Raw genomic sequence first — 16,350 nt, forward strand, 5'->3', positions numbered from 1 at the left:
TTTCAGGGGGTGGGTCCCAAGAATCTGCACTTTCATTAAGCATATTAGGTGATTCTGCTACAGCACAGTGTTGAATAACCAATGCTGTAAAGTATCCACCAGAATTTTTTGTACCAAAAGTTAGTTTATGTGCTCATCCCATTCCTGTCAGTATTATGATAATACATTCTATGGTTTGAGAAATAACCACCTCAAAAACAAGAAGGGGGCTGACATTTCAGATTTTATTATAATTATTACTTGCCTGAAGTCTATTTCATTTTTAGAGCCAAATTTTGCTATCTTCTAGACTTTAAAATTAATAATAACAATGTATAAAATGCTTACGTTTAGAACTATTATCAGAGATAATATCCAAATTGCTCAAAATGCAATACCCCAAATAACCAAACCTGCTGCCATGTTACCACACATATTTTTAAAGCCATGTGTGAGCCACCAATGTCAACTGTTATTGTGGCAAATACGGCCCACAACCAGACCTGCTGAGAATGAAGCGTGAGGCTTTTTGACAGCCAAAGTATCCAAAGTAAACGAAGACGGAGGGTGAACCAGATTAACAAAAGTCGTGAGTAGATTAAGAAATATTTGAAAGCTGCTGAAGTTTAGAAAGAAAAAAGGTATATTTTGATTGTTCCTATTTCTTTAAACCTTGCTCCAAATCATACACCATGGCTTTCATAATCTGACATAAGAGGCTGTGAAAGCAATAGCATAAATATTTAAATAGAGAACTATCTTTTTATGGATGATTTTTAATTTCTTTTCTTTGTTATCCACCCTGGGAAAGCCTAGCCATTTGATCCATATTCCTGGACCACTTCTCAGGTTACAACTTGCCAGTCAGCATGGGCAGTGCTCTAATTGCTAACGGGACCACCTAATATTTTTCCAAAGTTCTTTACATGTGTATTCTCATATAAAATTCCCAACACACCCTATGAGGCAGGTATGATTATTATTAATATTGTTATTATTATTGACATCTCACAGTCGAGGGTACAGAGAAATAAAGTAACTGGCCCGAGTTCACAAAGCTAGTAAGTGGTGGAGCCCAGATTCTGACTCCAAACTTGTATACTTAAGCCCTAGGCTACCTTGCCTCCTAAGTAATAGATAATCAGCTCCCCTAAAATTGGCACTGACACCACATGGATAAACACCTCAGTATGGTATCTAAGCACCTCTCACACACAATGAAGTTTCTTAAGAACACTGCATTTGATTTTTCCTTCTATGATCCTTGAAAAATGGAACAATGCTCACTTCATCATCATCATTATCAGGGAAGAAAATGATGGAGAATGGTAAGGGGGCATTTTTTACTTTTAAGAATAACTCAGGCTCTGGGCTTCCCTGGTGGCGCAGTGGTTGAGAGTCCGCCTGCCAGTGCAGGGTACACAGGTTTGACCCCTGGTCCGGGAGGATCCCACATGCCACGGAGCAACTGAGCCCATACACCACAGCTGCTGAGCTTGCGCTCTGGAGCCCGCGAGCCAGGGTTGCTGAGACCCGCGTGTCACAACTACTGAAGCCCAAGCACCTAGAGCTCGTGCTCTGCAACAAGAGAGGCCGCTGTAATGAGAAGCCCATGCACTGCAACGAAGAGTAGCCCCTGCTTGTTGCAACTGGAGAAAGCCCGCGCACAGCAACGAAGACCCAACACAGCCCAAAAGAAATTAATTAAATAAATAAATTTTAAAAAAAGAATAACTCAGGCTAATCTTTACATCTGGGCTAGACCTGGCAGGTCTTATTATCCTCAACCAAAGTTTAAAAACCATGTTTATTTATAACTCTTCTGCTAGAGTGAGGTGAATGTTAAGGATTCCTGAATGAAGATTTTAAAGGTTCCAGGAGGAAGGACATAACACAAATAGAGGATTGTATAATTACCCCTGGTAACAACGCTGCATATAATTCAGCCAGCAAACTCCCCCAAGGCAACCATTTGTCATGGTGATTACATCACCTAATCTGTGCCTTTAACTGGCATTACCAATTCCATTCACATTCCCTTTTTGTTGTTGCAATCTTCGCTTCACAATAGAAACAGGACAGCAGAAGATTCAATATACCATCTGTCTTCTGTAGGTGGGTGAGAAAGTTGGTATCAGGTGATCAACACAGCATGCGTGTTGCCAAGTTCAGTGTGAGGCACCCTTCACTTGTCTATAAAGCTTGGCTTATTCACAGTAAAAACAGACTTCCTAAAAAGTGTACCTCCAGGGATGCACTCATTCTCTCCTTCCTTTCTGCCTCCCCAGTGAGGATCTCCCCAAGGGTAAATTAAGCACAGAGCAATGGAGAAAGCACTGGATTAGGAGTCAGGAGAGAAATTCTAGTCTCAGCTCTGCACCCAAAGAGCTGAATCATTTTGAACATGCTGTTTCACTTCTCCAAGCATTAGTTCGTCATCTGATCATTTGGGTTGCAAAAAAACGTATATTTATTAGAGACTTTAAAGCACCTTTCAGCTCTAAAATTCAATGAGAAAAAAATAACTTCTATTAATTAGTGATTGAACAACATTTACTATTAATAACTGGTTACTTAGGTGCCAAGAACTAGGTCAGGAGTTTGCTTACGTTACATTTGCAAAGGAGACATTAGTTTTAGATATGTAAACTGAAGTTCAGAAGAGTACAAATGAAGAAGTGTAAGATGAATCTCTCTCAGGCACTTAAGTGTTTTCGATAGTAAATAACAACAACAAAGGTCTAAAAGACATATTATAAAGCTACAGTCTATTATTATAGTCTATGAGATGGTGGTAGTATTAGTATTAGTATAGGTATATAGACCAACACAACAGAATCAAAAGTCCAGAAACTGGACCCCTACACGTGGGCTTATGACAAAGTCAGCATTGAAGAAAAGGACATTTTATAATGCACAAGGTTCAATCCATCAGGAAGATACAAAAATTATAAACATATATACCTAACAAGTATATATATCAAGCACAAACACGAAATGTATATGCCGAACAAAAAAAGCCCCCAAATACATGAAGCCAAATGCACAGAATTCAAAAGATAGACAATTCAATAATAGTTGGAGACTATTCTGCTCCCCTTTCAATAAAGGATAGAACAATTACTCTAGTTAAATGTAACATATACGCATAACTTATGACCTAGCAATTTCACTCCTAGATATGTACCCAATATGATGACTGCAATATGATAAATGTATATAAATTTCAGAAGTAGACAACTAATCCATGGTCTTAGAATTCCTAGGTAGTAGTTGCACTAGTCATTTACTTTGTAATAGAGTTTGAGATGTGCATGAATAATTTGTATATTTTTTATATAGTGCAATAAAAATTTTTTTAACTCATTTTTATAATTTACCAGTTATGTAACTTTAGCCAAGTTCCAAATTCTCTGAGTTATACTTTACTCATCTGTAAAATGGGGATCGTGTTTATTATGAGGATCAAATCTGATTAAGTACTAAGCCCGGTGTTTAATACCAGTAAATGTTAAATAAATATTTGTTTTTCTCTTCTGTCCCTCCTCCTGCACAATCTCTCCCTCCAAAAGAGCCCAATGGATGCAGATTGTGGAAAGGGAGACAAACCATTGCACGGGTCCACATCCAGGAAGCCAGTTTGGGTTTTGGTTTGGGAAATGGAAATAGATGTCAAGTTGCAGTTATTCATTCAGATAAGAAATTGTAAATAAATATACTTATTTTAAATGGATAAATTTAAATGGAGGATAAATTAGGAGGTTAGGGTTAACATATACACACTACCATATATAAAATAGATACCAAAATAGACCTACTGTATAGCACAAGAACTCTACTCAATATTTTCTAATAACCTATAAGGGAAGAGAATCGCTGTGCTGTATTCCTGAAACTAACATGCTATTGTAAATCAACTATACTTCAATAAAAAAATAAAAAGAAAAAAACTTTTTTTTGTTTTTGTTTTTGTTTTTTTGACCATGTGGCATGCGGGATGAGGGATCTTAGTTCCCTAACCAGGGATCAAACCCATGCCACCTGCAGTGGAAGCACAGTCTTAACCACTGGACCGCCATGGAAATCCCAAAAGAAAATTTTTTTAAAAAGAAAAATTAAAAAAAACCCATAAAAATAAAAAAACAATACAGGGTGATAAGAGAGAATTTTTCCCAATCCAAGAGAACCCCATATGGATAGAGCATCCAGGAGCCATAGTAGGTAATCAGCATAATCTTAAACAAAGCAGTGGAATTCAGTTAAAGAATCTCTGCTCCTGTCCCTAAGATATTCACTTTAACAAAGTTGCTTCAGAACTGAAGTAGTTGTAGAGTGTAGCTAGACTCATGGATGGTCCTTGAACAAAATATTAGACAGAGACATAAGCTGAGTCAAGATTTGTTAGTTACATCTATGGAATGAGTTCCTTTCATCCAAAGAATGCTTTATGTTTACCCACACACTCAGATTCAGCAAGGGATACCACTTAGGAGTTTTGGACATTCCTGGAGTAAATAAGTTGTGTGTGTGTGCTTATTGCATAACAGCCCTGACAGCAGAACACTGTTCTTGGGGGAAAAAAAAAAAAAAAGAAAGAAAATTTGCAGCTGTATGTTCAGTTCCATAAATCTCTCCACCAAATATGCAACTGGCTAGAGAGTGACTGGTGTGGGAGGAGGCAGAGATGCCGTGCTTGGATAAACACAGGATTCGCTCTCCAGAGAATTACCGGCTTCCTCTAAACTTTATGCATTTTAAGCATGCTATGTGGCTATGTGGTGTCCCCAAAGAACAGACTGCACAATTAGCCTTGAAGGAAAGCCAACTGTGTGTAAGAATGACTTTCTTTCACAACAAAACAGCGGCAACAACAAAAAGCAACTCAAGAATTTTTGTTGCAAATTGAGAAATCAAAGTGCCTGCTGGTTTCAAACAGAATCTGCTCGCTCCCAGCCCAAATCGACCAAAGGTCTGTTTCAGATCCAGGCTCAGCCTTGGTCCACTTTGCTCAGTCGGGGGTGGCGGTGGTGTCATGTCAGTCATGCGGAGGGGCGACTGTGGTGCACTTAAAGGAGGAGGCGATAGGAGGAACTCAGGTTCAGTCCAGAGAACTTGGATTCCCAAAGTCACGATGAACGTTTGCCTTCCTGGCGATTCTCTCTAGGGACGTGTGTTAGACTGAATAGAGGATTTGTAGCCTACCCTGGTGGTTCTGTCACCTTCCTACAAGCAGTTCATGATTGCACTGGGACTGCGTCCAAGGTCTGCTTGTGCTAAGGACAAACAGCATGCTCTTGATCTGGTGGTTTCCCGAGGTTCTAAGAAGCGGTCAGGCACCGAACAGAAGCAGCACAGGCACATTATAACCACAGGATTCCTTGGACTTCCTTTACTACTGAAGGAATCTGTTACCTGGGAGCCTTTATACCACAGGGGATATGCAAATTATCACTCCTACCCATTCCCCCCACACAGACTTGGCTGCCCCTTGTGGATACAGGAAGTTCCTTAGAATTGCCCGTATTTGCAGACTGGGGCTTCCAACAGCAGGAGACATGCTCTGACCACATATATTAAACTCCCACAGCAGTGACGGCCAAAAGGAAAAAGGCTCCAAAAGGTCAGACTTCCTCCCTGACCCCAAATTCTTTCCTCCACAAGAAACTTTCACTCAGTTAGCAGTTTGCCCTTAGAATGTTTATTATTAGCCATTTGACACCCAGAAATTATTATGCTTTTTTTCTGGATTATACTAAAATGTAATGTTAATATACCCAAGATTTTCTCTTTTTTTAAAATTAATTAATTTATTTTTGGCTTAGTCGGGTCTTAGTTGCGGCACGCGGGATCTTTCATTGCGGTGCGCGGGCTTCTCTCTAGCTGTGGCGTGCGGGCTCCGGAGCTCGCAAGCTCAGAAGTTGTAGCGCGCAGGCTCTCTAGTTGTGGTGCAGGGGCTTAGTTGCCCCGTGGCATGTGGGATCTTAGTTCCCCAACCAGGGATCGAACCCGCCTCCCCTGCACTGGAAGGCAGTTTCTTAACCACTGGACCACCAGGGAAGTCCCTCCAAGATTTTCAAAGACAGATTACTTAACGAGATACAGAACACATTAAGGTTATTCATCAGACACAAAATTGCATTATAACTGCTTTCACAAATGCAATGCATTTTTTTATATATTATTTTAATCATAAGAGGAGACTTGTTGTGGGTTGATGACACTTTCTAGCTTTGAAAAGTGAGCCAAAGTCTTGTTTCATTTATTTTACCTCCAAGGTGGTGCTGCTCTGATCTGGGCTAAGAACAAAATGTCTGTGTGTGTCTGTGTGTGTGTGTGTCTGTGTGTGTGTGTGTCTGTGTGTGTGTGTGTGTGTGTGTCTGTGTGTGTGTGTGTGTGTGTGTGTGTGTCTGTGTGTCTGTGTGTGTGTGTGTGTGTGTCTGTGTGTCTGTGTGTGTGTGTCTGTGTGTGTGTGTGTGTGTGTCTGTGTGTCTGTGTGTGTGTGTCTGTGTGTGTGTGTGTGTGTGTGTCTGTGTGTCTGTGTGTGTGTGTGTGTGTCTGTGTGTCTGTGTGTGTGTGTCTGTGTGTGTGTGTGTGTGTGTGTCTGTGTGTGTGTGTGTGTGTGTCTGTGTGTGTGTGTGTGTGTGTCTGTGTGTCTGTGTGTGTGTGTCTGTGTGTGTGTGTGTGTGTGTGTCTGTGTGTGTGTGTGTGTGTGTGTGTCTGTGTGTCTGTGTGTGTGTGTCTGTGTGTCTGTGTGTGTGTGTGTCTGTGTGTGTGTGTCTGTGTGTGTGTGTGTGTGTGTGTGTCTGTGTGTCTGTGTGTGTGTGTGTGTGTGTCTGTGTGTGTGTGTGTGTGTGTGTCTGTGTGTCTGTGTGTGTGTGTGTGTGTGTGTGTGTGTGTGTACGTACTTTGCAGAGATACACAGGCCACCATCTACTTGGTAGTGTTCTGGTGGGAAAAGTAAAAGGATTATAAATAGGTCTGAGCATGGAGCAACCTCCTTTGGGGCATGATATCTGGACCAAGAACCTTAGACATCCTTTGCGAAGGCTAATGGGAACTGAGTGCTCCCAAGGTGGGTAGCCATGCCTGTGGTTTCTGCTGTAGAACCCCTTCCTTATTCTATCAGTACCTGGTGCTATATTCAGGACCAAGCAATCTGTGGGCCAAGAAACGGAGCTGCCAACCAGGCTCCTCAGGACTGTCTCAGTTCAAGAACTTGTGCTGAAGGATCAAGAGAGTTCCACACTGACTTGGCTAAAGGCTGGAAGAATAAAGCCTTCTTTTTTTTTTTTTAATATTTATTTATTTATTTAGGCTGCGCCAGGTCTTAGTTGCAGCACGCGGGATCTTCATTACGGCATGCGGGATCTTAGTTGCGGCATGCATGTGGGATCTAGTTCCCTGACCAGGGATCAAACCCGGGCCCCCTGCATTGGGAGCGTGGAGTCTTACCCACTGGACCTCCAGGGAAGCCCCTGAAGGAGTAAAGCCTTCTATCTCTCAACTCCCACAGTCTAGCAATAAACGGAGGGCGTGGCCCAGTGTGTCATATTCTGGATCATGTCAACTTTAGAAGCCTCTCACACCAGTCCCAGAGAACGTGTGGATTTGAAGACTGGGGTTCCCTCCAGTATCTCCATTCCTAGAGAAATACCTAACCCCTGGCAGAGTTGATTACGTATTTCGCCAAGATTAGCCAGATGGAGAAACTCAGGACCAGAAAAGTAAAATAATATCAACAGATTTGAAGAGCACCATCATATAATGGAAAGATCAAGGACCCTGGAGCCAGACAGACCTAGGTTAATCTGGCTTTTGGTTCTGTCATTTAGTTGTACAACCAGAGGCTCTGATTCAAACTCTGTCAGCCTCAACAGTAAAATATAGTTAATCTCCAGCTCATAGGGTTGTGACAAAGATGAGAGGAGATGATACATATTAACCAACTAGTAGAGCACCCAGCCTGGTGCCCAACAAAAACTGGCTCTTTCTTTCCGCCATCCCTATAGAACATACCAGACATTGCTACATTAAGCAGTCTACCCTCTAGGTCAGCTCTCATGCCTGTGAATGTTTACTTCTAATGCTAATCCATTGCATTCTTAGCCAGGACCAAACTCTTTTTGCTAAGCCTGTGTGCAAGAAAGTGATTACAGGCTAACCCTGAAAAGCTGACTTCCATTCTGGGCATTCAAAAATGCTTCCAGGAACATTTTCCAGATGGCCGTATTCAGCCTGGTCATATTTCTTCTGTCTTTTACAAAGCAGCCAAAATAAGCCAGGTTGTGTATACAACTCTAGTTTGCCAGAACCAGTTCTTTTTAGAAGTTTGGAGAGAAAAGACCAAACTGAAGACTCCTATCTTCAACATTTCATCCTTTTTGGGTCCCTGCCTCAAGGAACCAGAGGGAACAAGACAGAGGTAGTTTCTGCTTACAGAGACAACAGTGAAAGCAATCTCATCCTAGATGTATGTAATACAATTCTATATGCAGTAGTGTGTACGAGGTGCCGTACCCAAGGAAAGATCTACCCCTTTTGCAGGGCATCTTCACTCTCCTTTACTGGCTGGATCTCATATTCATTCTCCCCATCCCTTCCTCATACGTGTACCGAGGACATTTTGTGGGTCAGTTATTAGGAAGAACATGAATATAAATAAGAAGGTAGAGCTCTGTGGTGTCAACTTGGCCAAACTAGAACTACATTTCCCAGATTCCCTTCCCAGGGCAGTTTCAGAGCGGAGTTGGCCACAGAAGAAATTAGCATAATATCTGGAAGGTGTACGTGAAAGCAAACATTACTCAAGGCTGCCATGGTTAATGCAGTGAGAGGCCAACGTGGAGGTGCCAGGGAGTTCCAGCCTGTCCTTGTTCTGTGCTGCTCCAGACCCAGTCCTTCTCCCCACTGACAGCCCTGCCGAACAAGAGTGGCTTCAAGCCCCCCACCAGCCAATGAGCTCATAGCTTTCCAGAGATTTCTTCACCAGCTTCCCTGATAATCCCATTCCAGAACCTTCAGGAAAGAAAGTGGAAGTCACCCAACCAGGAATAAAGATTTGGAAACCATAAACAACTGAGGGGTTTGCTGAGTGTCCAGGGAATATGAAATGAGTAGTAGAAAAAAGAAGTTATTCATACACATGCAGAGATGTTGAGGGATTACAACTTGTTCTCAGTTGCCCTTGAGGTGAGAGGTAAATGCAGAAGGGCTGGTAGTTTCCAGCTTGTCCTGGCTCCCCCCAACTCTGTATCTATCTCTTCCTCCCAGCTGTCAGCCCTGCCAACAAGAAGGACTCTCACGCCCACCACCAGACCCTCTAAAAGAAGTGTAAAAAAGGAACTAGTCACCCAGGCTTGAGACAGAGGACGAAGGAGCCAGAACTTGAGTTATAGTGATGGAAATCTAAGGGAGGCATAAAAATGGAAACTGCATAGACAGTGCTGAAAGAGTTGAGGATGGAGTCTGAGAATTAACAGGAGAAGCAAGTTTTTTTTTTTTTAACATCTTTATTGGAGTATAATTTCTTTACAATGGTGTGTTAGTTTCTGCTGTATAACAAAGTGAATCAGCTATGCATATACATATATCCCCATATCTCCTCCCTCTTGCGTCTCCCTCCCACCCTCCCTATCCCACCCCTCTAGGTGGTCACAAGGCACCGAGCTGAGGGAGAAGCAAGTTTAAGGCCAAGATGAGCAGGGACTTGGAGGCATTGCCGTGCTGATGAGACATGCTGGCACTGGTGTCTGGGATGGCATGGAATGTGGGCTGGAGCTCTGAGAGAGTTTGGGGTGAAAAGTCCCCGTTGGGAGTCTATGACACTGAGGTGACGGGGGAAGCAGTCGGGGATGGACATGGAATCCTTACTGCAAAATGGAACACCTAAATATAGACAAACATGTAATTTTTTTTCCAGCTATTTCTCTCTGTATATATCCTATTTCCACAAGATCAGAAGCTCTTAGAGAGGATGACTTCGGACTCTCCACAGCGTCTGAGATGCTTAAGTCGTGCCCCACACGTGGACCCACAGCACTGGATTCCAGCTTACACAGACGTGAGTACCCTGTGGTCCCCCACCTCCGCTGACCTAGCCAAGGCGGGAGACAGTCATGCCACCTCTGGGCCTACAAAGAAATGCTCTGTGCCTTGTCCTGATTATTCTGGCTCTGCGGAGTGGAACCTGATCTCATCAACCCCAGCTGTGGGTACATGCAGGCAGCTGCCCCGCGCAGAACACAGTGTAGTTAGGGCACTGTGGTCCTACTGTGGTAAAAGAGCTGGTCACACATGGCCCCGGACAGAGGCAGCTTTCTCCTCCAAGGCGCAGAGGGGCTCTGGGGGCCCTCCTTAAGCAGACGGCTGCCTTTCCCTGCCCCCGGCAAGAGAGCCCCATTTAAAAGCCTGCTTTGGGAACTTTTCATCACTCAGCACAAACGGTAGCCAGATCTGGGTGGCTACAGGTCTGGTAGGAAGAAAGGGGGCGGGGGAAGTAAACATTTTCTCTTCAGCGGAGAAACATCCATGCTTTAAACCGAAATACCCAAAGCACATTTGAATTAATAAGAAATTAACCTCCTTAAACCAGCCTTAAACTTGCCTTGGGACAGTATGCAGTATATTTCCCTTCTCTTTTAAAAAGCTTCTGTTGTTCAAAGAGAACAGGACACAGTGGAACCTTCCCAGGCTACAAGACCACAGCTGTTCACTGGCAGCCTCATCATCCAATGGGGCTGGAACTCCATCCCGAAACCCCATCCCTCTGTATGGGACACGCGACGAGAGCTGTGTCTTATGCTGGCCGTTAGGGGAAGCCGGGTTTCTTGAATGCCACGTGGCATGGCTGCAGTGATTCAAAGCAGCTGAGATGAGCACAGGAGCAATACAGTCGCGAACGCTGTGTTGCTGGGGTTTGGGGGCTGCTGCATTGCATGTTTTGCTCCATGAGAATTCTGACATCAACTGGAGCTCAGCTATTTCTAAACGTGCTTGTAACTGATACACTGCAAGGAAACACCTCAATGCCCAAAGCACACCATCCAAATGCCTTTGCAATATCTTTCAAAGACAAGCCATGGAACACCACCTTCTGTTTGAATCTGAGGCATGAAAACCAGCACAGCCTCTCATCCAAGAACCAGAAGGGATGATGCAGCACTGAACCCATCTTTTTAAGAGGTCTGGGGGGCTTCCCTGGCGGTCCAGTGGTTAAGAATCTGCACTTCCACAGGTTCAATCCATGGTCAGGGAACTAGGATCCCGCAAGCCTCGTGGTATGGCCAAAAAAAAAAAAAAAAAAAATCACTTTGGACTTCCCTGGTGGCACAGTGGTTAAGAATCTGCCTGCCAATGCAGGGGACACAGGTTCGATCCCTGGTCCAGTAAGATCCCACATGCTGTGGAGCAACTAAGCCCGTGTGCTACAACTACTGAGCCTGAACTCTAGAGCCTGTGAGCCACAACTACTGAACCCATGTGCCACAACTGCTGAAGCCCGCATGCTCTAGAGCCCGCGTGCTGCAACTACTGAAGCCCACGCACTCTAGGGCCCGTGTGCCGCAACTACTGAAGCCCACACGCCCTAGGGCCCACATGCTGCAACTACTGAGCCGCGTGCTGCAACTACTGAAGCCCATGCGCCTAGAGCCCATGCTCCGCAACAAAAGAAGCCACCGCAATGAGAAGCACGCGGACTGCAACAGAGTAGCCCCTGCTCGCCGCAACTAGAGAAAGCCTGCGCGCAGCAACAAAGACCCAGTGCAGCCAAAAATAAATTTAAAAAAATTTTTAAATGTTCAAAAAAAAAAAAAAAAGAGGTCTGGGATGATATTCCTCACTCTTGGCTGCTGCACATTTAAATCACCTGGGAGTTTCTGAAAAGTACTGATGTCTGAGCCTCACCCCAGACCAACTGAGTCCCTACCTTTGGGTATTTTGTAGGCGTTTCCCAGGTGATTCTGAGGGATAGTGAAGGTTGAGAAACACTGGTCTGGGCATTCGTTCAAGGACCTTCATGTTCTTGCTTATGCTTGTTTTAAACAAGAGAATTAGACGACAGCCCAGTACCCCCCAAATGGAATTCACGGCATGAGAAGAGCTGGAACTCACTCTTCACTTGGCCCTGAACAATTTACTTGGGTCTTTGATTTTCTTACATGTAAAATGGAGTTAACAGTACTTATTCAGCTCTGTATCAGGAAGTTGTGAGAAATGTAATATTCTCTGACACATGTTTTACCAAAGCAAGGCATCTTCATTATTACTATTAAAAACAGTTGAACATAATATAAACTCAAAACAGTACATATCATATTAATCACTGAAATGAATATGATGGTAGGGGTGGGGTAGAGAAGGGATGGATATAATATAAACTGGGTGTCCCCTGGGCCAGGCGTTAAAGCTGATAGATTACACACACACTATTTCACAGCCTGGTCAGGAGTGCTCACATCCTAGTCCTGCTTATCTCCCTTAACCCTGAATAAGTCATTTCATTTCTGTGGGCTTTACCTTTTTTACCTGTAAAATGAGGAGATTAGACTGGGAGATTTTTATCCTGGGGTCCAAAGATAAGTTTTAGATGATCCACGAACAGCATTAAACTGTGTGCAAATGTGGTTCTCTCTCTCTCTCTCTCACACACTCACACACACACACACACACACACACACACACACACCCTTTTTTCCTAGGAAGAGTGCCCATAGCTGTCACTGGATTCTCAAAGAGGCATATGACCCCTAAATAATGGGGTCATAATTATGACCTAAATAATGTTAAGAACCAGGGGAATCTTTTTAACTCTAAGTTTCTGATTACTGGTAGTGGAAATAACACTACTATTGGTGTTGGAAATTCAACAGACATTTTTATATGGGTGAATTTCAAACACATTTATAAATCTACCCAATGAAAAATCCTGGATAACAGCCAAGAATAAAATCTAGCCAATAACCATTAAACGTTGTCAATGGCTTCTTTCACCTCCCAGAAGTCAAACTAGTTTGAAAGGGATGTCAAAAGACCGGCAAAATCTTTACTGGCCTAGAGAGGTCCTGTGGGGATCAGAGCATCCTGGGTCCCTGCCAATCTGGAGGTCTTCTGTAGATGCTGCACTCTGGTTGCACAGCAGGACTGGTGGAAAGAGTATGTATGTGCACGGGGGCTGAAAGATAAATGAAGCAGAAAATGAAGTCTTAGGGCAAAGGGGGACAAGTCTAAAGATAGGACTAAGCCAGAATGAGAACTTGAACCAGTGTCAGACAAAACACAGAATGAAGAAAAACCCTGAGTGGAACTAAAGCCCTGAGTGGAACAAGGTATCTGACAATGCTTAGTACGGATGTTGCTTGAGGCTCTCTATGATCACATCGTCAGGATCTACCCTTGGTATCCCGAGACACTAAGATTCATGCTTTCAGGCTTCCGACCAACAGAAAATATTCATTCAGGAGCCCAGCTTAAATGCTGAGTATCATATTACAGCCTAATGATACACAGATTTGGGCTGCTCAAATCCTGGGATACAGAAAGCTCAGAGATAAGGACATACTCTTTCTAGTTTTCAAAGCTCAATCCTTTACTTTTAAACATTTTATTGATTTGAATTTCTTAACTCACAAGAATGCCACCTATCAGTGTCATGTTCTTGAAGGACATAGCTATACAAGAGCCAATACAGAGCAGACCCAAATGCAATATTATCCTTCTGTCCATAGGATCATCTAAATCCCTATGATATATTAAGGGCATTTTTGGCTTACATCTTCTCCTGATATAATCAGTTCCACACATTTACAATAATGGTTCCAAAGCACAGAATCTAGAGCCAGGCATATCTGAATTCAGATATGTCTTAACCTTAGGCAAAGTTCTTAACCCTTCTGAACCTCATTTTTTCCATCTGTAAAAATGGAGACAGCACCTATGTCCAGAATTGTTATTATCAATGATCAGAGACAACGCACCTAGCACAGTGCCCAGCATGTAATATCACTCAACAAATGTTGCTTTAATTGGTCTTAGAACTGTTTTCACTAGTTCTCCATTAAATCTACTGAAAGGATCGGACATGTGCCCCAAAATGTTACATGGAAAAACTACCTTTTTATACAACTATATTCAATGCCATCTGCCTCCTTATTTAAATCATATATTGTCTGGACATCCATGGACATGCTCAAATTCTTTTAAAAAACAAAAATGGGTACCAACTTTGTACAAGGCAAGATGCTAGCGCTTTTCATATGAATTATATGTTTGCTGCTGGTCTGCAGTACATTGTATATTTGTCTGTCTATCTTAGAATATAATGATAGAGCTTTGGGGATCAACTTCCAATTATTTAAGACTTGAATAAATGGAATCAATTAATTGAGATTTTTAAAAATAGTGAGCACCTATTAAGTGTCATGTGGTATGGTAGGTGCTAGAATGAAATTCCACTGGCTACCTGCTACTCTAATAAGCCGTTTTACTCTAGTAAAGCAGAGATAGTGCCTAGACTTGAGTCTCCACTCTCTCTACTCACCAAAGTCAATTTATTGACTCAACAAACATTCATTGAGCACATAGTTAAAAAAGAAAAAGGATTAGAGGGACTTCCCTGGTGGTGCAGTGGTTAAGACTCTGGGCTCCCAATGCAGGGGGCCTGGTCAGGGAACTTAGATCCCACATGCATGCTGCAACTAAGAGTTCACGTGCCACAACTAAGGAGCCAACAAGCCACAACTAAGGAGCACATGTGCCGTAACTAAAGAGCAGGCGAGCTGCAACTAAGGAGCCCGCCTGCCACAACTAAGACCTGGCACAACCAAATAAATAAATAAATAAATAAATAAATATTTTTTTAAAAAAGGAAAAAGGATTAGATACTATCCCTGCCCTCATAGAGCCTATGTTTTAGAGAGGTTCAAAGAAAATAAATACATATCTATGAAGAAAATAGACAGGAAGGTATAAAGGAGAGAAGTGAGGGGCTCTGGTAGATACTGTTAGTTTGATTCGCCTCACCTCATCCCATCCACTCTTTCTCTCGCCCTATGAAAGTTGGAAAATAAAATATTCAAATTCCCAGCCCCTTTGAAGTGACCGCACAACACAATTCCAGCCAATGAAATGTGGGCAGAAATGCTATGAAGACTTCCCAATCGTAACTAAAAAGGAGACGTGTAAGGTGAGGTGTGAAAGATAAGGAGCGATGAGAAGAGAATTCCAGGTGGAGGAAACAGCAAGTGCAAATGCCTCCCGGAGAGAAAGCAATCACTGGTTTGAGGAACTAAAAGGTGGTAATGGAGGCGAGCAAAGAGGAAGGAGGCAAGGAGAGAAGATTTGAAAGACAGGTAGAGGTCAGATCACATGGGGCTGTGAGTCCAAGGTAACCTTTTAGATTTGACCCTAATTGCAAAGTGAAACCAACAAAGGCTCTCAAGCAGGGGAGTGGCAGACCTGATTGTTTTCAGTTGCTAGGTGGGGAATGGATTATAAGGCTACAAGAGTTGGTGTAAGGAGCCCAATTAGAGCCACAGTTGTCCTGGGGAGAGAGGACAGTAGTTAGGATTTGGGAAAATAAAGAAAAACAGGTGCATTTGGGATACATTTTGGAAGCATCTTGAATTGGAGGCAAAAGAAAAAAGCAAACATGACTTCTAGGTCTCTGGCCCCAGCACCTGGGTGGATGGTAATGATATTTACTGAGACAGAAGAGACTGGAGGAGGAACAGGAATGTGCAAAACAAAGCATTCAATCAGCTCAACACCCATAATTCCCGTTCCAGTGACCTGACCTCTGCCAGACTACTGTTTTTTCATCTTGCTCTCCATCATTTCACTTTCTCTCATAGGCTCTCCTCTGAGAATTGTAAGTTGTAACTGTAATACCAACAATATTTGACTTTATCTGGCAGAAAAATAAAATGATAGGTGAAATTAAGAGACTCTGAAACTAAAGGCAAAATGGCAGACTCAGCGTATGACTTTGTAGTCTTCAGTGTGGAATTCTCAAAATGAATGAAATATGCAAACTTACAAAAATGTGTATCTGAGACCCCAAGTCTTGCACCCAGTAACGTTCCTGTCAAACACACATATTACAGTTTATAATTAAATACTTGAGTGAATAATTAATATCTGCTTCATCACTCGACCTGAAGCTCCACAAGGGCAGGAGCCTTACTTGCTTTGCCCACCAGCAGACCCCACAGGGCACCATATGCAGTAGGCACTCAATACATATTAGTTGAAGGATGTTTGTACAGCTCTTTCTGGTCAATGACAGAAACTATTAGTTGTCCTCCAAGATCCACTGTCCCCACTCTCTTTACTAATAGAACCTCCTTTTTTTTTCTGGACATGGTCGCTGTGTTA

At 42.9% G+C, this 16,350-nt stretch overlaps 1 protein-coding gene across 9 annotated transcripts in view; it reads right to left on the reverse strand.

Annotated features, from left to right (window-relative positions):
- The window catches only part of DEPTOR (DEP domain containing MTOR interacting protein), a 148,826-nt gene that overhangs the window by 8,048 nt on the left and 124,428 nt on the right, over window positions 1-16,350 (reverse strand). For 4 of the 9 annotated variants that reach the window (XM_057532085.1, XM_057532086.1, XM_057532089.1 and 1 more), the window contains one exon: window positions 11,798-13,150. The exons of 3 other annotated variants lie outside the window; for them this stretch is intronic. In XM_057532085.1, the coding sequence (XP_057388068.1) occupies window positions 13,030-13,150 (121 nt within the window). In that variant the 3' untranslated portion in view covers window positions 11,798-13,029. Of the gene's footprint in view, window positions 1-9,617; window positions 10,826-11,797; window positions 13,151-16,350 lie in introns of those variants that run through there. 2 more of the 9 variants (XR_009005797.1, XR_009005796.1) reach the window with 2 other exon arrangements.

This window comes from Balaenoptera acutorostrata, chromosome 17 (genome assembly GCF_949987535.1).
Source record: "Balaenoptera acutorostrata chromosome 17, mBalAcu1.1, whole genome shotgun sequence".
In the NCBI taxonomy this organism is placed as follows: domain Eukaryota; kingdom Metazoa; phylum Chordata; class Mammalia; order Artiodactyla; family Balaenopteridae; genus Balaenoptera; species Balaenoptera acutorostrata.